The sequence below is a fragment of the Spea bombifrons genome, chromosome 4 (assembly GCF_027358695.1).
Source record: "Spea bombifrons isolate aSpeBom1 chromosome 4, aSpeBom1.2.pri, whole genome shotgun sequence".
Taxonomy (NCBI): Eukaryota; Metazoa; Chordata; class Amphibia; order Anura; family Pelobatidae; genus Spea; species Spea bombifrons.
Window position 1 is genome coordinate 46,536,149 of NC_071090.1, and position 27,012 is coordinate 46,563,160.

The following is a 27,012-nucleotide window of genomic DNA, read 5'->3' on the forward strand; positions in this document are numbered from 1 at the left end:
TTAATGCTTTTAAATTCTGTTCTGACATTGCATGCTTTTTCTTACCATTGCCATATTGTGTCTTGTTCTTTACCGAAGAGGAGTACACATTTTGGTGAATATATTTCATAATTCAAAAATTTGTCATAACCAACTTGTACATTCCTGTAAGTTCATAGGAAATGAAGCTTTAGTCATACATACTTTAAGGTGCATACATTTGTACGTGGGTAGAAGGGAGTTTGGCTAACATGCAGTTTCTTATCCCAAGTATGTTTGGAATATTAAAATGACCTGAGGACCATCTAGGAGCTCAGAATGTCTGCTGGATATGACTGCATCAGTGTTCTATAGCCTTAGAAATCAGAACAATATGTATGCAAACAGCAAGTGTGTTTATAAATGAAATTCTGTGAAAAATCATAATGCTTTTTAAAATGAAAAAAAAAATGTGTGTGTGTGAGTGTGTTACAGGGGAGGCAATGAGCATTCTTGCCTTGTGGAGACATTTGGTTTGACTGGCCCTGGTCGGGGAAAGAGATGGATAACAGGAATATTCTGGCTCTGGGACCCAGTTTTGTGAATTCTGAATTCTCTGGAGCAAATAAAGAACATTCCCAGCAATGATCTATACATACTGTACTCGTTGAATTAAATTTGAGATTTCCTCCAATGCAGTATAAAGTAGAAAAACAAGAAAAGCAAATTATCTAGAAAAACATTTCATGATCTAGAGTCGCTTGCCAAATTGTCACAACGGACAATGCCTACCATACCATATGCCTACTATACCATATGCCTACTCAGCCTGTAGGTAGTCCTGATATTATCTAATCCTGTGATTCTAGATACACTCCAGCCCATGTGCATTTTAATGCAAATGATGCCCGAGTTTAGAACACATACAAATGATTATACATTTTAATATTTGTTGCATAAAACCCTTTTACCTGACAGTTCCACTGACCTAATCAGTTTGATTTGCAGCTGCTTTTTTATCAGCAGTTATTTCAGTCTACAAATGTCTACAAAAGTCTACTATTTTGTCCATTTCATCTGCGCCCTTCATAAGCAAGCCTTAAAACTTGTGAGAACTACTACTATTTTTGACCGAGTTTCTAACATGCACATTAGCCTTTTGTCAGCATGGTAAAAATGTGATCCCTAAGGCAATGTTTCACTTTACGGTTCCACGTAAACATCTTCACAAGACGGTATGAATGGCCAACCGTGGTAAGGTTCTCCAGGGCTGAGCTGGCACAGTATAATAGATAGTTTACTTAAAGTGTAAAGTTATTGTCAGTTGTAAATTGCCCCTCTTAAATATTTTTACTGTCTCGTATTGTAACAGGGCTTCGGAATATTGTAACGTAATGTATTGGATCAATCAAGCTTATGCAGGGGAAGCTCAGAGGAGCCGGGCCTTCGTATTGTGTTGTGTGCTGAAGCTGAAACTATGTTGCAAATTTGGACCATATGCCATGTATACCCTCTTTTTAGGATTGTGGAGTACATGTTGAGACATTGTGTATTTTCAAAGCTTTATTGCACTAGATTACACAGACACAAGAGCAAATCGGTGTCCATCAGTTGGCAAGCAAGTACATTTATTTGTATAGGGCCAGCAGATACTGTAGCGCTATCACAACAGAGGACAGTGAAAGACAATTTAAAATTGAACAAGACATATTGGTACAGAAGGAAAAGGGGTCAATTTTCTTGGAAGATTACAAAATATTAAGCAATAAAAAAGACTGTCATAACAAATTCTGCACCGGTCTTAATTTGCTTTCACCATCGAGTAATGCATAAACGTTAACAAAGGTGTATGTGTTTTCGGTTATACAAGCTGCCCCCTCTTTGGCCATTTGGAATGCCGGCATGTAGGAAACACGGATCCAGGAACCCACACACATGGAACGGAGTATGGAGCGCCGTGCTTTCTCCGCCTCTCTATTGGCTGCTGACGTCATTGCGCGCGTCTCCTTTGGAAGTCTGGGCGCGTGCTTGTGCCTGAGTCCCGGTGTTCGCGTGACCCGGAAGCAGTTGTCCCGGGAATTTGCGCAGAACGCGAAAGCCTCGGCCCACCTGGCGGCCTGGAGCCTGGGGTCTGAATAAACCCGGGTCGGAGCAGGAGCCTCCCGGACCCCGACCAGGAGCTGTAAGTAACTGCCAGGGAGCGGGCTTTGTTCGCATATCTTTATTCGCTTGTGCCCGCCAAGAGGGGGCCACTCTCGTACTCCATATCATCCAGCTCCAGCCTTATCTGTGTAGTCACAGCGGGGCAGCGAGGAGGGTATGGCTGCCTGGAGCAGCGTCTTGTTTCACATAACGCGACACTAGTGTGAGGTGAAGTCTGTGCGTCGGTTCCCGTACACCGCTGGCACACACGGTTTGTTTTTGTTCCGTGCTGAGGGTGGTTATCCACTCCCTGCACACGTTTGTAAACACATCGCTGTATGATTGTTACGGTGGGGAATGTTAGAAAACCTTTTACCGGGAGATAGTGTTAATATTTCAGTGTATGCGCCGTTCTATGTCCGGGCTGTTGATACCGCTGTGTGAGTTGCGCGAATTGTTTTGGCGATCTGCGGTGCATTTCAGTCGCAGTTAGGACTTCGTTTCGGTTTTCGTGCTACTCCCGATAGTCTGTTCGAACGCAAGTGTTTATGTGATGAATATTCGTGTAAAGTACTATCGCTAGGATCATCCTCTTAAAGTATACCGTGATGGCTTTCGTGGAACGGTTTATGATCTCTGGTTCAACGTGAAAGCTGACTACTCCGTATCATAGGGGGTGTCTTGGCGTGTAAGCAGATGTGCTGATGGGGGGGGAGATGTTCATTATGAGTCTTGGGCAGCTTGAACTCTGGATCCAGACACAATTGCTTACCTTTAATATCCCGAAACATTGTGTGTCATTTTGTGCTTATATTGTTGGTGTATAATATTTTTATGATGACTATGCCTGTGAGAATATAGAATGCACATTGGATGCAGATTTTAAGAGCACAATTCAGTGCTGATTCCAGCTGTGGCTGTGTTGAATGTGTGTTCTCTGTGTTGAACATTTGAAACTCCTGTCTGTTTTTAGACGACGTACGCACCATTTTCATTTCAGATTTCCCAAATTTGATCTGGTAAAGAATATGGATACTTATTTTCACTTGGGGCTTTGCCTCTGTCATGGGCATCCATTCAAGTGCTTAATGTGTTCCCATGGGTAAGCTCCCTGTGCCATTTATAGCGCTAGATGCCAACTGTAAAGTTGATCATGACTCTTTGAGGGGTCTGTCCAGCCCTGGCCTTTAGGTAAATTTTATAGCAGCACAAGAGCGGTTGTACTGTCAACCGCTCAAATACCGTATCTACTTCCAAATTGTCGTTTTATATTTTGTTACAGTGTGGATGCTTCCTCGCGTGATGTACTCCTATACTCAGTTGCTTTCGTATAGTACAATAAGACTTTGCCGGGTTATTAGTGCTGAAGTGGGCCTTGTCATTGTTATCACTTGTTTGTGCTGTGGCCTGAATGTAACCTCTATGCTGGTTAAGGAATGTGCACCCATGAATGCATCACAGAAAGTCATCGTAGTGATGTCCACTGGACCATAGGTAATCATTTGAGATGTGAGGTGCTTTTTTTTCATCAGACTACAAGGAAAAAATAGGGTTATTCAGTTCTTTTAATCACATGACTGTAAGAAGAATACCCTTTCTGTCTGATTTTCGGTTTATGATGCATTTCGATGAAGCCTGTGAATACGTATGTACTACCTGTAATAACCTCTTTCAAAAATGCTACCTTTTGTAAGGAATCAAGTGGGGTCTGTCAGAATACTGTGCAATTCCCACATCCTGCCAGTTGTGTAGTGGTCCTTGTATGTATAAAATACTTTAATTTATAAAGAGATTAAAATATTCCTGGAACTTGTTTGCTGGATTAGCAATTAAGAGCTTAATAATATTGGTTGCGTAAATGTAGCATTCTACATGTCTTGCTACTGGATTCTAAATGTTAAAGAATGAAATCCGATGTTACTGTTAAAAAATAAATAAAAAAAAAAAACACAATTTCAAATGGATAAAACCATGAAGGCCTGTTTTGTAACCACGTCAGATACAGAGCATCCATGTCTATGGCATGGGTGTGCAAAGTCACTTTTAAATTCAACTTCCTACTTATCATTTTTTGTTAGATTTAACATAAGAAATTCTCGTGGTATTGGTGCATTTGTTAAACAGGTCTGGCTTGATTAAGAAGCAGCGTCTCTTTCGATGATTCTACCTTTTTAGAAATTGAAATGCTCCGTCCATGATACTCCAGGCTTTTCTCATCCTGGAGCTTGCACATCACGTAGCGGTATCTTGTGGTCTTATGGCACATGTCATCCATGGACCTAAATGTTTGTGTAGTTCCAGTTGGTGGACAATGGGTGTGACATGACAGACCCACAGAATGCCCAGCTGTGTCTGTCACTAGCCCAGAGGAATTCTTTGCTTTCCTGATATGTGGTGACATAATCATAATAATGACAAGAAGCACTTTTTTAGTCTCCATAGACCAGGCCCAATACTATGATGGAGTTAGTCTTCAGATTAGCTCACATGTAAACCATGTATTGCCTCTGATGGCCACTCTAATATGAAAGGAATTTCTTGTTGCGGTGTGACCACTGACAAATTGCCTGTTGCTGGTCTCCATTGATCCTCTAGTTGCACCTACTAAGAGCTGAGAAGTTGCCTCTACCTGTCTCTCTTAAAGCTGTTCTGTATGCTATGTGAGGGACATAAGCAACAAGTATACACCTAGAATACTGCAAGAGTTTAGAAAACATAAACATAAACACACAAAATATGTAATGCATCTTTCCAATATGGCTTATAACCTTGGCATTTTAATGTGAAGGCCATGGAGCAATGAGGCCTTTCCAAGTCAGAGTTTGCAGGAGAGTTATGGGTTTAACTCTCAGTTCACTGCCCATTATGAAGGGACAGCACTAGCAGGTCTATTCAACTTGCAACATTGAGCTGGCCCTGTATGTTGCTTAATTCAATTTGTAATGAGACTAAAGAGATCTCATAGATGTAACTATACAATATAGAGGGCCAGCCAAGCTTACCCTGCACAGGTTGGCCCTTCATAATGCACAACGAGGTCAGGGAGCTGAAACAAAACTCTCCTGTCTGCTCTCCCTATAGTGCATAAATCACATTTAAGTGCACTTTTGTTTCTGTATATTTGTGTTTACAGAACCAATGACAAATTGGCTAGAAAGCCAGTTTGTGGTGGGGAACAAAGCTAAGACTACGCAATTTACAAATGGTTTACAGCCGCTACTGTTTTCTTGGAAGTCCCCCATAACATGCTGCAGTTTGCAGTAGTAACTAATCTAGCTGCAGTGTCTACTGGACATTGCCTGCTTCATTACACTGCTGGGGCTCTGTGCTTTTAGTAGTAAGCTGTGTTTGCACCCCGAGACACTTGCCACAACGAGGGAAGATGGGTGTATCCATGTAGGATGTGAGCCAAACTTGCTGACTAAATTGCAGTCGCGTAGAATGTGCCTTTGGACCCTGGGCAACCTTCATTTTGCTGCTGGTGCTAGTGTTGTCCCAACTATAATCACTAAAAATTGCTTAAAAGGTTTATCCAATGTCCCAGACATTATAATCCTGTGGGTGCCAGTTTCATTAGAGCACACCAGATGGTGTGGTATGTATGTATGTATGCATGCATGTATGTATATCACAAGCTACTTATTAATACATTCTTTTTCTCTTTCCCTGGGAATGCTTACTTTTTAAGCCAAATTGACTTCACTCAAATACTCTGCCTATGTATTGGTGGCTTGTTCCTATGATAATAATTACAAGGTCTTGTGATGGCGTGTGGATTGTGTTTAATTTTAGAGCTATTTATTGTATTTGAAACGCACGTGTTTTACAGATTGGTCTTGAGATCCCAATTATAACAAATGTTGAATTCATATTGAAAGTTATCATTGTTTAGCAATGTCTAATAACATTTACCCCTTTTATGTACATTCTTGAATTATTAGAAATAACCATTCTAATGTAAGATTGATATATATATATATCAATGTCTATCTATATCAATTTTTTTAATGGTTTATCCCATGAAAGAAGTGTTTTTCAGTATTCCAGTAATTGCAGTGCTAGATACTATCATATAGGCAAGTATTGTCAATAACTTGGTTTTATTTCTTTTTGTTCCAATGAACTTCCTTTCCCTGCAGACACAGAAGGTGCCATTGTTGTCAGTCATGTGATATTTTAGGTGACTTTAACTTCTCTCACATCTCACTAATATTTTTTATAATGATGCTAATGAAGTCCTTCTATAGACTTTCGTTAGTCAGAGTGCCAGACTGAGTTATTAAGAGTGAGCCATTTAATATATACTGTATATCATAATTAAGAAAAGTTCATATTCTAAAGATAAAGGTATGTTACAAAATATATGTAATAAATACAACATTTTATTTGACATATAATCTATTTCATAAAGAATTGATAAATAAGTGAAGACATTACTCTGTTTAATAAGTGATTAATGAGGAACTAAAACAATCAATTATTGGTAAATCAAGCTAATACATTATTACATTGCTAAATTGTAAAAATTGGAAAAAAACAATTTCAGTGTTCATTAAATAAAGTTGATAAATGCATTACTACGTTATTTAACATGCGATATGAATCTACCTGGAATGGAGCTCACTGTGCCCCTCTGTGTTCTGTGTATACTTTTTGTTATCACGCATCATGTGCGTGACCCATTGCAGCGCAAACACTCTTAACACCATACAGTAACAGACCCGCTAACAACTTACAGCAACACATGCTAACACCATATGCTGCTCATGTTAATGTCATAATGTAACACACAAACACCCTCACTCTTAAACATACATACACTATTCAACAAAAAACACACTGGCTAACACTATACATATATATATAATACTCACACTAACTCTTAACACTACAGTATGCAGGCATACACTCCTCACCTTGTGGAGACCAGAGTGCAGCCAGATGCCCAGAGAGGTCACACAACATGCATGACGTGACCCTGCTGGGTGCCTCTCAGCCACCTGCTTTACTCCCCTTGCAGGAAAGCATAGGGTGCCGAATTAACAATGGGAGCCCTGGCAAGTTTTTGCCCCCTTGTCCTGCAAAACCTTGAACGTCTTGAAGTGGTTTCTAGTTGTCATGGTAACTGAGGCCTGGGGTTTGTCGAGCCCTCACGTTTTTTTAATGTTTGTTGGAAGATGGTGAAGGTTCAAGTTGCGTGCCTGACTAAAAGGGAGTTCAACCTTTACTTGCAATTTTAGCTTACATGTGCACCATACTGAAGTACAAGCTAACGACAGTACAAAAAATGACTTTTATTGGCGTCCTGTTAAATCCGCTTGAGTCCATCCCAGATTTTACTATAAAATAGGGTGTCTATAAAAACACAAGTATAAATTGTGAAAACCAAGACCCAGAGGTCTCAACGGTCAACTATATCGGCAATATCAGGCTTCTGTGTAAGTGTCAGCCTCTGTGTGCCATTCCATTATACTCTGCATTGTGTGCGACTGGTTTGCTGCCCGCTTGGACAGCGGTTGGAGTGTGCTACAGCATCATGGGGAGGTTAGCACTTGTGTTAGACACCATAAAGATAAGTGAAATTAAAGATACACCATTATGTACGTGGCATGTCCCATTTAATCATCATATAAGCTCTGGACTTCTTTAAACAGAAGATGCTCTGTGATATATATAACATCTACATTTTAGATACTACAGACAATTTTGTTGTGTATCTGGCTGTACAGTGTCGTATCAGATGGTTTCCCACACTGGCATGGTAAAGTGTTACCGTTTGTTATAGTTCCCTACATCCTTAGTTCCTTGTGGTAGAATGTCCATTTTGCAGGGTTTTATAGTGTTATTTTATAGCAAAAAACATACTCCTATACTTGGTAGGTGGTTGTGGTTTCATGAAAAGGTTTCTGCCCTTTTGTGTGCATGGGAAGGTCTTTTGTATGAAGGGCTCTGTGATGTGTTTGTAACCCTTAAGCTTAACTGGAGCTCAGATTAATCACTCCATTTACATTCCAGTAGTGGTGAAACATATTGTAATGCCTCTCATTTCTTCTGCTTCAGCTGTTTTCTGTTAGTCCATCTGAATTCCAACATGAATGAAAAGCCCTCCTCTTTATCTGAGCTTTCAGCTTCTGGGTTCAGGAAAGAGGCATTTTTGCCAGATTGATGGTATAAAAACCCTTTTTGTTACCAGAGTGTCTACCATTGCTAATTCTTCAGTATCTCGCTGTACATCCGAAGATGCAAGTAATGCCTGAAAGTGGGGAAGTCTTATGTCATGTGCAACCTGCTGTCCATTTTTCAGATATTTCTGTCCATATGGTTAAACTTAGTTTACCTGCCTTACAAATAAATTACTTTTGTTTGTTAATCAGTATTAATGTTTTGGAGAAATATTAGTGTTCTTTAGTATAAAAGGACAACTCATGGAAGCTGAAATCTATCTCTCGTTGGCAGGGCCACCATTATCCTTTCAACTATTTTCTCTCAATTTTTCTACCTTCCTCATTCAGCCCCTACAAAGGCTGCCTGAACAAATCAACGACAACCAGCAACTTTAACACAGTGGGGTTTCAAAACATACATTGCTTTAAAAAAATTTATGTTAATGTGAATTTTAGTCTAACGGACATCGTGTTAACTGGGTGCCAATTTTGTTTATTTGAAACATTTGAGCTTGTTTTTTTTGTTTATCAGCCTAATATCTGGTAATATGCTGTACCATGATAAAATGTAAACACTGCATATAGCAAGCTTAACTTCTTTGTTAATGTAAACATTGATATCTACTGCGTCACGTGCAGCAGTATAAAAGACATCTATGCACAAACTAACTTCACAAAGTAATTTTGTACAAAAGCAGGGACTTAGCTTCTGGAATCATACTTTTATTTTGAAGGAGATGCCAACCCATGTTTTATGGCCAACTTCTCTTGAGCAGATGTGGTCAACCAACCCTAAAATCTTTATCAGTTGACTGGTGTCTCCAATACAATGCACCATGGTACTTGACATGTTAGTAATATTTTAGGACAGGTTTTTGACCTGCTGCATAGAGTTATTACAATAGCGACACGTCCTGAGAGAAAGAACTAATGGATGGCTCCTGGACTAGTTCAAATTCATTTTTTTGTGTGGTATCTGTTAGCGAAGCTGGCTCTGGGTTTGCTCTGCCTCAGTATTCTACAACAGAACGCAAGTGGCCAGTAAGTGTTTGTGATAATCTAAACTTGTTACATGGCACTCTTGATTAAGTGTTCCCACTTCCAAGGAGTAGTTGAGTGTGTCTTCCTTGTGTGTCTGTCCCTATGTTTTCATGAGATATTCACAACAAAATAAATAACAGGGTTACAGATAAGCTCAACTGTTGCACCAAAAGCAATATAAATCAGCACTAAGTTTAGTGACTGGTTTTAGACTTCTAAAACCATTGTGTACGGCTCTGACCTGATGAAGAAATGACTGATTTTAAGAAGCGGCGTGTGTTCCTGCCTTGCAGAGCAGATCTCTCTATTAGCAGCCCCTGCGTTTATTCTGTATTGTCGGAAGAGGCATGCTTGTCATTTACTACACTGGCTTCCAGCTTTCCAGGAGGTGATGAATGGAAGCCGGCCAGGCAATCACATTACAATGAGGAACCCCTACAGAGCGTCTCAGTGCTACTTTTACAAATACTTGGAACGCACTGCTGAGCATCAGCTTCAAGAGGAGTTTATCAAAAGGGTCTTGGAGTTTCATGTGTAATGTAAAGAGCTTCCCTGATTCTGATCAGCCTTCCTGATAAACAGCTGTGCATAACTTTCCAAACTCGTGCTTCCATGGATCCACATCCATAAATCCCAAAGGAAAATCATTTATTGTCTAATTACACCAAAGACACAGGGATCCATGCTGTTAGCATTAATTGGAGAGTTTAAAAAAACCTGGGTCTCTGTTTTATCTATTGAAAGGACCCGCTATTGCTAAATGCATACAATTTTGTTTAGGGGCAATTGTACTTTGTCGATCACTAATGCCAAATGTTAAGTTTAAGCAGCCTCCATTACTGAATGGGGCGGTATAGTTGGGATTGCATTTGAAACTTGGCAACTTTTTTGTCTTCCAGTGCTCCTCTACATACTGAGTTTGCTCTGCATCTTTAGAAGCTGTTACTGCCACTTTGTCTCTGACTGTTAACCTTACCATTCTGTTACAACCAATACTTTGAAATAAAAGGTCGGCATTGGTGGCAGGAGGGGAGTTTAAATGTGGATGAGAACAAGACCGCAGCATTATTACTTCTAATAATAGGGCCGAATAATAATACATGCTTTCGGGGAAACACGGTTCCCCTGAATGTTTGTTGTGCATACAGAAATCCTTGTGATACTAACACTGGTGCGAGGCATTGGCCGTGCGTCGTTTATAATGAATAATTTAGCTCATTTACAAAAGTGGAGAAAAGGTGTGAAAGCATAAGTACTATGTTTAATTATTCAGTACATGCATCATAAGGGCAACTAAGTATATTGAGAGGGGCAGCTGCCAAGGGTGTAGCAGTGATGCCATGGATATTTACTGCTTATTGGCCTATGGAATACTATTTAGAATCCACGCATGAAGTCTAACATTGTTTATCCAAGTTTTTTTAAATGTATTTCTGCAACACATTAATGGTGAGGGTAACTAGGACATTAAGCCCTGAATGGTTACAGAATGCATAGACTTTTCTCTTTGCAAGGACATTAGCTCAATAACTGACTCTTTTCAGGGGATTTCATATTATGCCAGAGTTAAGTCAGTTTGACCACATAGTACATTTCTTTCATACACCTTTTTAAAGCTTTTCAACTTAGTTTATTGCCATCAACAAACACTTTGTACTTGTTTTGCTGCGGCTTGAAAGGCCTGGTTTGTCTTCGTTTTACCCCGGACCTGTAACTGGATTCTAGAGTCCTTGTAAGGTATAGTTGTTGGCAAGTCATTAAGTCTCTGTAGACTCATGAAGTTCTGTATGTCATGAGAACTATGGAGGAGCTGTTTCTTTGGCACGCATCGGGTTAATGGCGTTCACAGACATGTATGCTTTAAAGTCTACTCGTGTTTCTGGGCTGAGAAATGCAAGCAGTGCATATTTTGCATGCACACTTATTCTTGTTCAGTGCTAATGCATGACAATTGACCTCAATTATATTTAATTAGTAACAATATACATCTGGATGTAAGGTGCTGAATGCATGGCTCCAGTCGCTAAGCCACTGTCTTATGAAAGCTGCTTTGTTAGAGAGCGCATAGAAGCCGTCTAAACTAATGTGTACAACATGCATTAAAGCAATTCTTCTTCCAAATGTGATCATTTTCCCCCCAAATTGGGTTTAGAATTCTGTATACAAAACTACAACTGCTTTTGCTGTACATTCATAACCAAAATTAAGACTCAGAAGTGAGCTTTAAGTTTATATAATTAAACTTGCACTGTAGCATTTATTCACTGATTTAATTTGAGAACTTAGAATGAATGTTAAAGTAAACATGTCTTGGTTCAGAGCAAACCCCCTTTGGTGTAATATTCTGCTTCATATTGGTCAAGTCCTGTAATGTTATGTCTCCTGGTCTAAAGCAAGAAGTATTCCTTGGGCTCACCTGGCACTTCCCCAGGGCTAATCTTTCCTTTTGTCGCGCTTGCCAACCAGATAAAAGGGAATCTGTTCTTATGTTTGGTCGTATGACCATTTGGGGGTTGAACACTGGCTTAAGAAGACTATGGACAGTCATATTCCTTACCTCAATTGTTAAGCTGACAGATTTTAGTCCATGGGGGTGCTGTTTGACTATGGAGAAACTGGAATGCAGTCAGAAGCATAACATAACTGCTCCCCTACACAAAAATACACTTTGCTACACAGTTTCTCCAGGTACGGGGAGTTAGCATATGTATGAATGTTGTATCAGTAGATCAGACATCTATTCCTCAAGTCTGTTTGTATTTTTGGATGCAATTATTGTATAAACCTAATGTCTGGTATAAATGCATGCCAGAGATCATCCCACCCACAGGGCAGTTAATGTGTGAAAAATACACGTGGACAAGGTTAAGAGTTTTGTTACAAAATATTTAATGCAAATATACTTTTATGATATTTTACATTTTATGTAATGCCCTCATGTCAGGAAAAAAATATTACATTTAATACTTGAATGCTTTCATCTAAGCCAAATAATCTTAATCAAAAACATCATATTCTAGCTTGGAAGGCGGGGGTTTGATCTATAGAACTGTATTGATTCAAACACAGGGATCCTATGTTGTGTCAGAGCCTATATTTATTCACATTACCTCATAGCCTTTTCAGGTCTGTCAGCTGTATATTTATCTTGAAAACAGCCATGCAGGTCAGCGTTTATCTCGGGCGGCTGATAGGTGAAATGAGCCCTCATACCTGCCCCTTCCATCTGTAACACGCACGGCTCTTTCAAAATGTCAGCGTTTGGACATATCCCAGGAGCTGCGAAGAATGCAAGCTTTTCATGTGCCGTGAGATGTGAAACCTTCCCAACAGCCATGGATAAGTAAGACTCTGTGTTTTCAGGGCTTATTTAAACACTTGGGCCCTGGACTCTCTGTGTGCCAAATGTGTTTCTCAAGTGCCGTAGAGCTGGAACAATTCACAAATTGTTACTGCCTCAAGCCGCTGGCTCCCTTGACCTTTCTGCTGTGAGTTCTAGGAATAAACATAAACGCCGTTTGAGGCAGCAATTTTGCACTGTGATGGGGTGCCAAGTAAGAGATGTTAAGCGTTTAATGCTTTCTACATATTTTGTTTAAATCTTTTTTTTTTTTATCTTTTTCTGATTTTTCAAATGCATTGCGTGATATGTGGTCTATGAAGTGTGAGAAATACTTTTGCAATTGCCAATTTCCCTGAAAAAAAAGTTTGAGAGAAGATATTTCAGTTTTTGTGTGTGGCATTAAAACTGAGGAATAGTACAGAAGTGTGCCCATGGCATGGTTTCCCTGTTAACTGTATTTAACGGACTCCAATCAGCATTTCGTTCTCAACAAAAGTGTAAATTAGCTGAGATCTACTACTTTAACACCTTGAGTATTGGGTGGGGGGGAGGAGTCATTGCACTTTTTTGCCCCTGTTAGTAGCTGGGCCAGTTTGTTCTTTACCTAGGGAACCTATATGATTTAACTTTCTGTGTCGGGATGGCGGCAGGGCCCTGATAACATGATCCCCGAGCTCAGATCTGTTATGGTAACAAGTTGCCATATTGTGCTCATTACTCCATTTTTTTTTTTTTTTTTTTTTTTTTTTAGAGAAATCAGTGGCTGCAAAGCAGATGACAGATCAGCAGCTTTTATTTTTAAAAAGGCATGTTCACTGTTCAATAAACACGTGTCTTCCCCATAATGATAGTCTTGCTCGTGCTTTTATCCATGCAAGACCTCTGCTGAAGGAGCCAAGATGGATCACCTACACTACTGAAACATAGTCTGTAGTTGGTACTCCGGCCCTTCTGGTTATAGGTTTTGTGTCTCGCTCTCTTGTAGGTGGGGGATGGGCCACACAGGCCTGTTGCATGGGTTACTGCAGCCAGGAATATTGTGTGTAGATGAGATAAAGAATGTCTCATTTGCATTGGACTAGTTAAAATAAAGGCTTGGTCACAAATACAGAGATGTGTGTATCTAAATGTAAGGTATTGGTTGCTGTATAACCCCCCCCCCTATTTTTACTGAAAGCTTTCTTTTGATTCATACGAACGAAGCCCACTCTAAATCTTGATTCTATCTACATTTTCTTTTTAAATGCATTAATTAAGCTAACTCTCCATTTTTGGAAAGCTAACAAAAAAGCAACAATGCTGATAAATGGTTTTTGAATCTCTGTATGCCTTACTGAGCAAACTACAACCTGTTTTGCAATATACGAAGACAATTAGGCTTTGATTTACCCAAAGAAGACGCAGATTTGTATATATCATTTTACAAAACCTTCAGCTAAATGGGTTGTCCGTAAACTTGAGAGAAGCTGTCTTAAGGATTTACGTTGCTTTCTCTTGTTTTACCACGTGTTTGTGTGGCTCTGTTTTGGTTTGATTATCTGAGGTACAATGTCCGCTCCTACAAAACATAGGAAGCTTGGGGTACTAGTGGTCTGTGTACCGGAAGGAATATTGGTAAGCGTGGTGATTGTGTGATCAATAAATTGACATGTTAGGTGGGTGACTTTCCTGAAATTCATTAACTGTGTTTGGTGCGTACTTGTGCTCTGGTTCTACTCTGGGTCAACATGCATTGGCCCCGAGTTGTTTTGAGTAGTGTGTAACGTTAGGGCTGCTGCCAGATGCTCTTTGTGAAGCTTAGAAAGTATTGTAGTCGTTTTCTGTGCGCCATTGTCCAAATTCACTTTCAGAGTTTGGTGAAGATGTTTTGCGGTGGATGTGGAGAGCTCTGGCGGGCGCATGTAGTTTCCTCACACGAGATACAAGGAGGCACAAACTGTGTGGTCTGTTCTTTGTGCAGTGGGTGGTCATTAAGAATTGATGAATTAGTCCAGTCTTAATGGCGTACACCGAATCTGGGAATGCAGTGTTGGTTGAGTGTACTTTTGTGCTGTTTGCATTAAATATCTTGTGTGGTTTTTTCCCTTACATTTTTATATTTAGATTTCGTGTTTAGTGTGTTTTATGTATGTATTTGTAGTGCCTGAGGATGTTCTATAGAATGTGTGCATATGATTTTATCAGCTTTTTGTAACGGATAAGCCTTGTTGTTGTGGGCATAAACCACATTGGGTTAATGATTTCTGATAAACGGTCTCAACTATTTACAGTGCTTATTGTATCATTGAAACAGATTACATTTCTGTAGAATGTGTCATTATATTGTCATTGGTGCACTATAGTAGGCTGTAAAATATTCTTCTTGGCATTTGCCCACGTTGGTTACTGTTGCTACTGCTTATCAAGGCTATGTAAAGAGCAAAGGCGTAGGCTCTGATCCTCCAAGCTGTCATAACACCTACAACAGCTTTGTAAAACACTCCAGGTTGTCCTTTTAAAAAGGAAAAAGAACAGCTGTTGGCCTTAGAAGGCTTTGTAGAGACTGAAAGCGAAGGGGAAATGTACACGAATAATTGCATGTAGAACGGTAAACTGAATGGAACTGGTCTTCTCTCCTCTTGAGTAGCCCTCGCGTTCATTTGATACATGGGTTTCCAACTCTGATTTATAATAGACTTTTTATATATATATATTGTGACATTCATGTAGGATTGGTGGTGGAAGGGAGGTATGTTTCTCCTAGATTCCTTTCCTATGTGAAGTAACACCTGAGTCTTCCACCTGCTAGGTGATTAATTTAGGTGAATGAGAGGGTGGATATAAAAGATATATTATTGTTAAGTTGGCAGAGCTGGTAGTGAGTTACATCCTTTGTATAGTAAGTGCCGGACAGGCAAGGTTTTTCTTTTGTTGCTGTTGTATTTTTTTGTCTTTGCAACCTTTCCAATAAACCTGACCCTGTGTCAGATTGCACAAACCTACTGCTGTTTGCCTGGTGGTAATGAAGACGGGCACTTGTCCCTTGTCCTCAGCGAGGGGCGATCCCAGACCTACCTCACAATATATATATACATACATCTGGACATCAATTACCTGTCTTCTTGCCATTGCAAATTGAATTTTATTTTCCAACAAGCAGCTCTTATTTTTACATTAGTTGATAAGTCCTTATAGGTTCTGACGAGGTCAGTTTTTAGATATCCCAGCCTGAAGACAGGCTGTTGTAAAGCACCGATGTGCAGAATTGGGGACTTATTTGTGGCCCTCTGTAGTTGTGCACCCTTGGTGGAATCGAGATGCCTTGTGTCACTGCTTACTGAGAACGCTGCAACTATTTCTAAACAAAATTGGAGAATGGGAATAGCTAGAGCAGCACTTAAGCCTTATTTTGCCTAAAAGTGGTAAATATGCATTTAGTCCACTGCAATCGGCTCAGGTCTGGATTAGTCATGGCAGTTAGAAAGTTAGATTTATGTCTCATTTAAACTCCTCCCCTAGCTGAAGCATGCTCAGTCATTGGTAGTAGCATTAGCCAATCACATGCATGCTGCCTGACATTGATGCTTTGCTAGCGTATATTCAATTTCCTGCTACTGAGTATGTAGTTAGTTTACATGGTAATGCTTTAGTAGTGATTTTGCCAGGGGAGGACTTGTTTTCTGACTCTAGCAACTAAACTACATGTGCTCTGATTAGCATTACAAAAAATGAGACTGAGTTATCTTAAACATTAGCAGGGCCTTAATAATCCCGTTATGCCATTTAATTTTGGTATAAAAAACATTTTTCTTTGGAAGTTGAAAGGGCTCATTGGATTCATTATTTTATTAGAAATAACGTGGGTTATGTGTAAAAGTATCTCAACCCCATGATGAATGCAGCGGCTAAAATCCTGGTTTTCTTGGACTTTCTCACAGATATGATACTGCCACCTTGGATGTCTGTTCATTTATTATGGCCATTTAGACATGGGATCCAATACATTTTATAGCCTTTGTTTACAGATTTACATTGAGTGACTAGCTTTCTGGGAACATAATTTTACATTTCTTTCCGGCTAAACGAAAAGCTTGTGACATTGAGTAATTGTCTTGCCCTTTGGTGTTATCAACCTTACTTCTAACTAGTCCCCTCATGTTGACCATATAGCTCCTTTGTGTTGGAGAACATAGATGTCTAAAAGGAGCTTCTGAGTAAAAAAAAAAAAAACAACAAAAAACAGACCTGCCAGAAGTACTGTTCGCATGTAAACAAGCCGTGACGTTGGCAGCAGGCAATTTAAAATGGGTTTATTCAATTTCGATTTGAGCAGATGCTGTTTTTGTTTTGTTCTTTCCTACCATACAGCACCAATAACAAAAAGGCACCATATTCCAATGAAGGCAGAAACTCATGGGCACCCACAATGCAGTCCAATATTTAATATCCCGTTTCTAAAGGGGGAATGGTGATTTAACCCCTCTTTCAGAAGTGGTGTTTCTGCGTTCGTGATGCTTATGGTGTTCAGCTAACTACCCCTTTTCTTTGTGAGAGCTCCCTATTTGCTCCTTTGATGTAAGCCTTCTGTCCCTCCATTAACATTCACACAAATGTTTCTAGAAGTTTGACATAAGTAGTGTGGGAGTTAAAGGAAAGGTCGTTTCCCACTTTAAGGGAACTTTCAGTTGCCAGGGAACCCCTTAAATTGACCTGCTGTCTGTATAAATCAGAGTTGCTAGGGTAACTATGGTTGTAGCATGAAGAATGCGTGCGAGGGGCAGTTGAAGGTTTGCCTTCTTGGCAGTGCAGAACTTTTAAGTATATGAAACTTTCACCCTGCTTAATATTGGCTTGCCCTTTGGTGCTTAATATTCTCATTTTCCCTAATCTACAAATTTTTGCTTGTTAAAAAAAAAAAAGTGATCTTCTTTCATTACACACTTTAAACTTTTTGATAAAAGCAAGGAACAAATGTACACCGAGAAGCTTGTGTCTGGAAATGGGTCCTTTGAATCGTAGCATCGATGCTGGCGTACGGATCCTTGAGCGTGTTTTGAGCGCTCTTTTCTGTTTTTTTTTTTTTTTCTTGTTAGACTAAAATCTTTTATCTAATTTAAATCTAAATTTTTTTATTTAAAAATATTGCAACAAAAGTAACACAATTCTGCCCCCCCCTTCGAGTGCTTGTTCGTACTGGAGGTGGAAGGGCCAGAGCCTGCGGAGCTCCTAGAGGGTTGCTTACCAGAGGCTGAGGCCTCGCATATGTATATAGCCAGTCCGGGCTCACATTGTTGCCGTTAACGTTCAGCAGGGCTGGGGATAGACATTCTTCCTCAAACGTATACAGACCTGCCATGCTATTGTATGGACTGTGTCCATGCAATGGGAGAGTTCCAGAGTCTTCTCCAATCGTTCTCTAATATCCATAATTATTCATAAATTCAGAATTTACCAAATGCTTGTAAAACTATTCAGAGCTTTGACTAGTTTCCTCCCTTTGTTATATTTCAGTTTGGTGCAAAATATTTCTTTAGGCTGTTCGGCACATTGGCTTTGGTTAGCTTTTTTTGTTACATCGCAAAGTTGGTATCCATCATACAATTGTTATCTTTAGATGGTAAAGTTCTATCATAGAAGACGACCTCGATTATAAGACGAGGGGTATTTTTCAGAGCATTTGCTCTGGAAAAAACCTCGTCTTATAATCGAGCAAATACGGTACTTTATTTTATATATAACCTATGCCTTGTATACATCGCTATAATGACCTGTAATAGCCCTTGTGATTTAGTGCATGTTTTTGGGTCAATCCCTACAATGAAAGATTCTAGTAATACAAACATGTTTCATGTTTAAGTGTATGTTAAAATATTATTTGTTGGGAAAATGACAGACTGTTTCTTGTTTTAGGTTGGAAGGTTGTTACGGAACACAATCGGCATGATATCATGGAGTACGAGTGATGCCCTGATGCTCCAGCAGAGGTTAGGGATATTAATGGCCAGATCTATGTAAGTAATTTTTATGAAGATGCTTACCTAATTCTGTGTTCTTTAAATAACTATTAAAGGTGCTATTTCACTTATAAACTTTAACAGATCTGTTGCTTTTATTCTTTCCTCCAAAGTTTAAATCACAAATTATTTTTTGAATGTTTTTTTTTTTTCACTTTTCTTTGCTTTTGCTTCAAATGGCAATTGTTCCTGGCAACATTTTATACGATTAAAGAGTGAATACTGGAAAGATTAGTACTAGGAATTTTTTCTAGTACTGTATTTAGTTAAAAAAAGTGTTTAATTCATTGTCTTTAATTATAGCATAATTGTATCCTGCCTTTTTATCAAAGTTTTGGCATGCTCTCAAGGATATATTTGTTGCATGTGCATGGAATGGCAATAGATTTTTTTCAGTGCGTTCTGCTACTTATCTGTGCCAAAATAAAATGGTAATAAGCATGATTTTCATCTTTTTCTACTTAATGACTACTTTCTAGAAATCTTAATAATGTGCACTAATTCTATCACAAGCCTTTGTCAAAACTTGCGGTAGCATTTTTTATGTGTAAATTGCTACCACAATTTTTTACACAGGGTGGTATAATTGGTGCATGGAAATTGTGAACATACCAGCATTTGTAAAAACCCTGATATGTCTAGATTTCAAAAATTAAAAGGTTTGGGGGGTAAACTGCATTCACTAGCGTCAGTGATGTCCCAAATAGGACAAGGGGGGGGAAATTACCAGATTACAAAATTCTTAGTTGAAAAACATCCGGTCATTTTGCACCCAGCCCTGTCCTTAATGGGTTAAGGATAGAGCTGAAACAACGAATCGATAAAATCGATAATAATCGATAACGGAAATCATCGATAACGATTTCCGTTATCGATTAATCGAGTGATCGATTCGTCGTTGGAGCACTAGGCTCCTTTTACTTACCTCCGCCAGCGTTCCCCGCTTCTGCTCCACGCTCTGCAGTCTCCGCCTTCTAGCTACGTGACGGATGTGACGCGCTTCAATCGAGTTCAATAAAGTTTTAAAAGTTTGAAGTGGAACGAGTCCGTAGCGGAGGTAAGTATTCTTTATGTCTATGTGCGAATCGCTCTGTGCGAGTGGCTCCATTCGCACAGAGCGAATCGCTCTGTGCGAGTGGCTCCATTCGCACAGAGCGATTCGCTCTGTGCGAGTGGCTCCATTCGCACAGAGCGATTCGCTCTGTGCGAGTGGCTCCATTCGCACAGAGCGATTCGCTCTGTGCGAGTGGCTCCATTCGCACAGAGCGATTCGCGGGGGTGGGGGTCCACGGCGGGGTGGGGGTCCACGGCGGGGTGGGGGTGGGGTTTCAGGGCAGGGTGTGAGTGTGGGTGCAGGGGAGAGTGGGGGTGCAGGGCAGAGTGGGGGTGGGGGGGCAGGCCAGGGTAGGAGACTGGGTGCAGGGCAGAGTGGGGGTGGGGATGCAGGGCAGGAGACTGGGTGCAGGGCAGAGTGGGGGTGGGGATGCAGGGTGTGAGTGTGGGTGCAGGGCAGAGTGGGGGTGGGGGGGTTAGGGCAGAGTGGGAGACTGGGTGCAGGGCAGAGTGGGAGACTGGGTGCAGGGCAGAGTGGGGGTGGGGGGGCAGGGCAGAGTGGGGGTGGGGGGGCAGGGCAGGGTGGGTGCAGGGCAGAATGTGGGGGCAGGGCTGGGTGCAGGGCAGAGTTGGAGACTGGGTGCAGGGGCACAGTGCAAAGTGCTGGGTGCAAAGTGCCAGGGCTGGGTGCAAAGTGCCGGGTGCAAAGTGCCAGGGCTGGGGCAAAGTGCTGACTGCAAAGTGCTGGGTGCAAAGTGCCAGGGCTGGGTGCAAAGTGCTGGGTGCAAAGTGCTGGGTGCAAAGTGCCAGGGCTGGGGCAAAGTGCTGGGTGCAAAGTGCCAGTGCTGGGTGCAAAGTGCTGGGTGCAAAGTGCCAGGGCTGGGGCACAGTGTTGGGTGCAAAGTGCTGAGTGCTGGGTGCAAAGTGCCAGGGCTGGGTGCAAAGTGCTGGGTGCAAAGTGCAAGGGCTGGGTGCAAAGTGCTGGGTGCAAAGTGCATAAATATTGTGTGGGTTCTTGTACTTTGAAAATATTGTTTTTTATTACATCATAACAAAATAAGAATGTTAATGTAAATTTTAAGTTGTTTTTTAACATCCAGTTCATTAAATTCTTTTAAATAAACGAAAAATTTGCATATTGTTTTTTTATCCGATTAATCGATTAATCGAAAAAATAATCGGCCGATTAATCGATTATTAAAATAATCGTTAGTTGCAGCCCTAGTTAAGGATGTTACTGGATTACAGGAAATGATCTAGTGTCACTCCACGCCTTCTATATTAAGACATTTATGTATTCTGACTGTAGTTCATAATCAAAACTGTAATGTTCTGTAATGTTTTTCTTTGGCTTTCAGTGATCACATGGTCTTTTAAAGAAGCAATGGGTAGCTGTTGTAGCTGTCCAGACAAAGAAGCTTTTCAAGATAACCAACCAAACAGGTTCAAGGTAAGGGTCTTTAAAGTTTGTCATTCATAAATGTCAAGGTGTTACTTTATACCTTTGACAGTTGGAACGTTCACTACTGATTAGTTCAGACAGCCTATGAAAAAGTGAAGGGAAAGGAAATTGGTTTGCTGCTAAAAACAGACTGTTGCCCTTTAAGTTATGTATTTTATGCTACTTCATATTGATGAATATTTTAATATGTTGGTCAAATATTGAAACATTCTGAAAATAATCAAAATATATTTTGGATATTTTCCAGCCAAATTTAGTGTATTCAACTTTTTATATACATGATCATATCTGTATTGAGCCAGACCATGATTATATTCAGTATTTTGGCCACATGCTCATGTTTAATGTTAAATAAACGTTGCATACTTATTATCCACCTTAACTTCTGTATTTTCTCTAGTTCAGAGATTCTCACACTGGTCTTTTGGACCACAAGCGAGTCTCTTCTTAATTGTACCCTAATTGAAGTAAAACCCTTAATTGAAGTAAAACGGTGATCCCTTGTTTCAGGAATACTGGTAATTAATGGAAACTGGATACGGGGAAAGAGATATCTGTTATTCACTTATAAATCGTTTTGACTCCTAAAATATGAGACCTTTGTCAAGATCAATATTAGCACCTGAACCCTCAATTTGTATTTTTCTCCCCCAAAGGTTATTAATGTGGATGATGATGGTAATGAACTGGGGTCTGGCATAATGGAGCTTACAGAAAATGAACTGGTATTGTACACGCGCAAGAGAGACTCTGTGAAATGGCCCTACCTTTGCCTTCGCCGCTATGGATATGACTCAAATCTTTTTTCATTTGAAAGTGGCCGGAGGTGCCAGACCGGGCAAGGTAAGCGGAAGCAACCCAGTTCCCACATCTTTTTTTCTTTCTTCATAATGTTCCAAGCAAAATGTAAAAATGGTTCCAGGCCTATGTGGCTGTATGACAGTGTTTTGTAAGTGTTTCTAATGTAAAATGGAGAATTCAAAGGCCCGTTTGAAAACTGTCTGACAGTCTGAAAATATTTAGTGGAAATTTTTTTTTTTTTTTAAACTTAATTATGGATTGATCAGACCACTTTTAATAAAGTCCAAAGGTTCAAAATTATTTCATGTCGCGTACAGAGTAAGAATCTTGTTGCAATATGACAAAACATGGGTATGCTGATTTCCGGTCACATTAAGTGCCTGTTTTGCATTTTGTCTTTAATGTTGGTGGAAAATAACTTAGTTTGTGTTGTTCTTTTGTTTAAAAATGTCTTAATGAAATTTACAGCATTTGTGTGACTGCAGACTTATTAATATTATAGATTAAAACTCTCACGTACCATACATAAATGCATCGGTTTCGTACATTAAAAGACTCCACAAGAACCAGGGCCTTAGCTCAGATTCTACAAATTGGGTTAAAACCATTTTAATGAGAATGTTAATTTTAACTTAATGCTTGCAAAAGGAAGAGCAGTCCAAAGCTGGAACTACACTGGTTGTCTTTGCTGGTACTGGTAAGTTGGGCTCCCTCTGCTGTCCAAAGAGGGCACGGTACCATAATATCAATGCTACTTTCGTACTGTCTGTCTTCTCTTCCCCTCACATGTCTCCCTGAGGCGACACAAACTGGGCAGTTCTTCTTATAGAATGCTGTAGCTTTGGGAAAAAGTTTTATGATGCAAAGCGAGTTGTCATTATAACCACATCATTACTTCTACCCCACTGTCGTATAAAAGGCTCTGTAATGTGTTATATACATATATACATTTCAATTCTGTTTGGACATTGGAATCCATGTTAATGCCTTCCTTGTGCAGGTCATTTTATTGTGTGATGTATTTTCTTCTGTATGTCATAGTGAATTGGTAGAAGTGTCGTGATTATCCTGGAGTATTTAGTCTGTCGTTTAAATAAAAAAAATAAAAAAATAATAATATTGAGGGGCTCTCCATTTCTTTCAGGAATTTTTGCTTTTAAATGTGCCCGTGCAGAAGAGCTGTTTAATATGTTGCAAGAGATAATGCAGAATAATAGCATCAGTGTAGTGGAGGAGCCCGTGGTTGAGAGGACCGCCCAGACAGAGCTTGATGTCCCAAGAACCCCTCGAACACCCACCAGTATGTACTTTTACCATTCCAAACATACAGCCTTTTTTTTTTTCTTTTCATCAGCTGGCATTTGTAAATGTTCTTTCTTATTTCAATGTCTTTTTATTTTAAGGAAGTGGGTGCAATGTATTGGATTGCAGATGTGTTTTGGAAGTACAGTGCATTGATAAGTTAGTTTCATAACAAATACACAGAGGTCCTGACTGGCAACGGCACGTCTTTACAGAATTTTCGGTTTTCGCCAAGTGATCTGTGTTAAAGAAATGGTCCCAGCTGTGGTTTTCTTGTGCTGCTAAAATTGATATTGGTTTGCAGGCGGTGGCTTTCCTGTTACCAAATAAGCAACATATGTGTTTATGGTAAGCAGTAGGGCGGCTCTCTGCTTGGCACTAATGACCACAGGCACGTAATGTGTTGTTTGAGGATCTCTTTGCATGCACAATGCAGCCTCAAACGGGGACTGTAAATTCTTCGCTTGCACAATTGTATATACATTGAAAAAGAATAATTGTTTAAAGTTTTTCTTTTTCCCACACTTGAGATATTGCAGTGGTTACTTAAGAGATACCTCATGCCCAACTGGGCCAGTTACAATGTAGCAGCAGCTATCATTGGTATCAGGAAATGGAATATAACTTTCCATGTTAGTCCTTATGTACTATTTGTGTAAAACTTCCAATTTGTTTTTCAAATGTTAATTTCATGGGTATTCCTTTTCTCTCTTTTTAGCTCCTGGTTTTAGTGGTCCTGGGTTACCCAACGGATACCCTCGCTATCCATCTTTTGGGGATGCACCTTCACACCCTTCCAGCAGACATCCTTCAGTAGGAAGTACTCGCCTTCCTTCAGTAGGAGAAGAGTCTACACATCCGTTGCTTGTACCAGAAGACCATGTAAGTTTTTGGGGGTTTTTTGTTTTTAATAATCCTTTCATAAAGTTTATATAACGAGAGATTCTAGTAGATTTGGTTTAAAAAAAAAAAAAAACGTTTCTTAAGAATTAGCTGCATCTTATATGCAGTTTCTTACCTTTTTTAGGATATTTGATAAACTTTTTGTTTCCCCTCTCCTGGCATGTTGAGCCTATAATGCAGCCCTGCATCCATTAACTGTGTACAATAAAAGACGCAGAGTAGATGGTCTTCAAAGCTGTTTCATGTTGAGCTACAATGTCTTTGTATCCACTTCATTTAGTTCAACTGCTGCTTGAGAGTTGAGTATTGAATGAATATCTCTGGTTTAAGGTCACAAGCGTTCTCAAAATGTAAATACAATTAAGCATGCATTTTCTTTTACCATAGGTGCATACATATGTCAACACGACTGGGGTACAGGAGGATCAAAAATCCAGACCAAGCGTTCCAGCACCTCTAGAGCTACGTCCTCTCAGTACTGAAGGAAACAGGACCCGGAGTGAACAGCCTCCCATTCCTGATAGAGAACCACAGGTTTTTCTAGAGCCTGAAGCAGTAAAATTTGTTTTAGGACCAACTCCTGTACAAAAACAATTAATGGAGAAAAAGAAACTGGAGAAACTTGATGAACACCAAGCTGCTGGAAATGGTGGTAGCAGCTGCCCAAACAGCACAGAGTGGGACACTGGTTATGACAGTGATGAGCGCAAAGATACGCCTTCTGGCAATAAAATGGTCTATGAAAATGTAAATGGAATATCCCTCCCTTCTTCTGGGTCCAGAAGGGGGCGAGCAGTACCGTCCATTGCCACAGACATCCAAAATATGAATAATTCTGCACAGAGAAGAACTGCATTAATAAACTATGAAAATTTGCCATCTCTTCCTCCGGTTTGGGAAGCCCGGAAACCCATCAGGGAGGAAGATGACACACCAGGACTGAAGACCCCGTCCTTGAACGGTTTTCACAATAACTTAGATCCCATGCATAACTACGTGAACACGGAAAATGTAACCGTTCCGTTAAGTGCTCACAAAGTAGAATATACCAGACGTCGGGATTGCACACCAACAGTCTTTAACTTCAACTTTGATGTAAGGCGCCCGAGCTTAGAACATCGACAGCTTAATTACATACAGGTTGATTTGGAAGGTGCCAGTGACTCAGATAACCCCCAGACTCCGAAAACCCCTACCACTCCACTTCCACAAACCCCTACTAGGCGCACCGAGCTCTATGCTGTGATAGACATTGAAAGGACTGCTGCTATGTCCAATCTGCAGAAAGCACTGCCACGAGACGATGGTACTTCTAGAAAGACTAGGCACAACAGTACTGACCTACCTATGTGAGCCTTTGAAAGCGCGTTGTCATTTGCACCTTTTTGTGATATTTCTTAGCAACACAAAAAGCAAAAAAACTTTCATATTTTAAATACTAACACTTTTTTTGTAGACTGAATTTTACATGTGCTTTTGTTTAAAGGGAATTTTATGTAGAGTAGGTACTCATAAAATACGTTTCACTCTACAGTAGTAATACGTACTGTATAGCTGCAGAACTGCATTGCCATTTTCCGTGCCTATTTAATTGGATAGACCTGCAGTGACATTGCCAACTTTGGATTAATAAACATACTAGATACTTGCCTATAGTTTGCATTTAGACTGTTGCCGTTTTACAGCTGCAGGAACCTTTTTTTTTTTTTTTTTACATTTTGGAATGCGTGAGGTATATACAGCATGTATTTTTATACTAACTTTTTATGAAGCCAGAATTTTGCCAAATATGTCTCACCAGCATTTAGTATTAGGATGTTGGTATGAGTGTACAGATGCTTCTGACTATGAATGAACCCTCTGAGTTTATAGGGAATATGTTCCACTCCCTGGCGCTGATTGGGTTAGAGTGCTGTATTAGTCTTACAACATGCTCCATTAAAAGGAGCAGGTTGCTTTCCCTCTTTTTTTTTTTTTTCTCTCGCACGTAAAGCACTATCGAAGTTCTGTTCCAAAAATGGCCACTTGTAGGTTAACATCTCACATAAAGTTGTTGAGGAATATAGATTGGGTTGGTTTGTATTTTCAATTACAGTGTGTCAGGATTGCATTGATTAAATGCAGACTCGTGTAAAGGCCAAAAATGTTTCTTTTATCACATTGTATGATATTGTAAGATTATTGCGTGTCCTTAATTTGCCTTATAAATTTTAATTTTTTTTCCTACTTAAAGATATATAAATAGCAACTTTGTATAAAGTAGTGTGTAGTTGATTTTTTTTTTTTTTTTTTAAAGACTTATTTTAGATGTGCATTGCCAAACTTTCATGACACCTTGTTTAAAAAGAGACTTATGTTAATATCTGCACTAAACATTCCATGATACGGTCTTGTGCTAAGAAATGGGTAACGCAATGCAGAGCGATGTGTTATTAACCCCTCTTTGCACTGTTGGGTTTAAGTGATGTGATACTATGCAGAATCATCTGTTTTTTTTTTGGGGGGAGGGTTTTTTTTTTTTTTTTACAAGAAGATAAACTGCTCCATCTGAATACTAGCCTTTAATTTATTTTGGTTTGCATTTTCAGATATTGACATTGCTTACCAAATGTTCATATTTTTAATATTGTCAATTCATTGGTGCCAACATCATTTTGTAGCATGGCAATAAAATACTGATTAGACATAGTTCCCTTGTCACTTCTTATTTGGGATCAGAAGAAGAGCAAGACATCCTGAAGTGAAGTATCATCTTCTCTGAATTGAATCATATTGCATTGGTGGGTACGATTAAATCTCTTAGAGTCATGGTTTAGGCAAATGTGATGTCAGAGCTAGAAACAAAATCTG

The 27,012-nt window shown here is 39.8% G+C and overlaps 2 protein-coding genes across 2 annotated transcripts in view; one reads left to right on the forward strand and one right to left on the reverse strand.

Annotated features, from left to right (window-relative positions):
* The window catches only part of SLC35E3 (solute carrier family 35 member E3), an 87,271-nt gene that overhangs the window by 17,623 nt on the left and 42,636 nt on the right, over positions 1–27,012 (reverse strand). The gene's annotated exons all lie outside the window — the stretch shown is intronic.
* On the forward strand, positions 1,975–26,421 carry FRS2 (fibroblast growth factor receptor substrate 2). Its single transcript, XM_053465541.1, has 7 exons — positions 1,975–2,140; positions 18,538–18,638; positions 21,053–21,144; positions 21,813–21,999; positions 23,102–23,257; positions 23,978–24,141; positions 24,550–26,421. Exons 3-7 carry the CDS (start codon positions 21,079–21,081, stop codon positions 25,513–25,515), a joined length of 1,539 nt encoding a protein of 512 aa, XP_053321516.1. The 5' UTR covers positions 1,975–2,140; positions 18,538–18,638; positions 21,053–21,078; the 3' UTR covers positions 25,516–26,421.

Excerpts from the sequence above, each read along its gene's own strand:
- FRS2 (XM_053465541.1), top strand. The coding sequence starts at position 21,079 with ATGGGTAGCTGTTGTAGCTGTCCAGACAAAGAAGCTTTTCAAGATAAC. Across the intron at positions 22,000-23,101 it reads GAGGTGCCAGACCGGGCAAG|GAATTTTTGCTTTTAAATGT; the intron begins GTAAGCGGAAGC and ends CATTTCTTTCAG. Across the intron at positions 24,142-24,549 it reads TGCTTGTACCAGAAGACCAT|GTGCATACATATGTCAACAC; the intron begins GTAAGTTTTTGG and ends CTTTTACCATAG.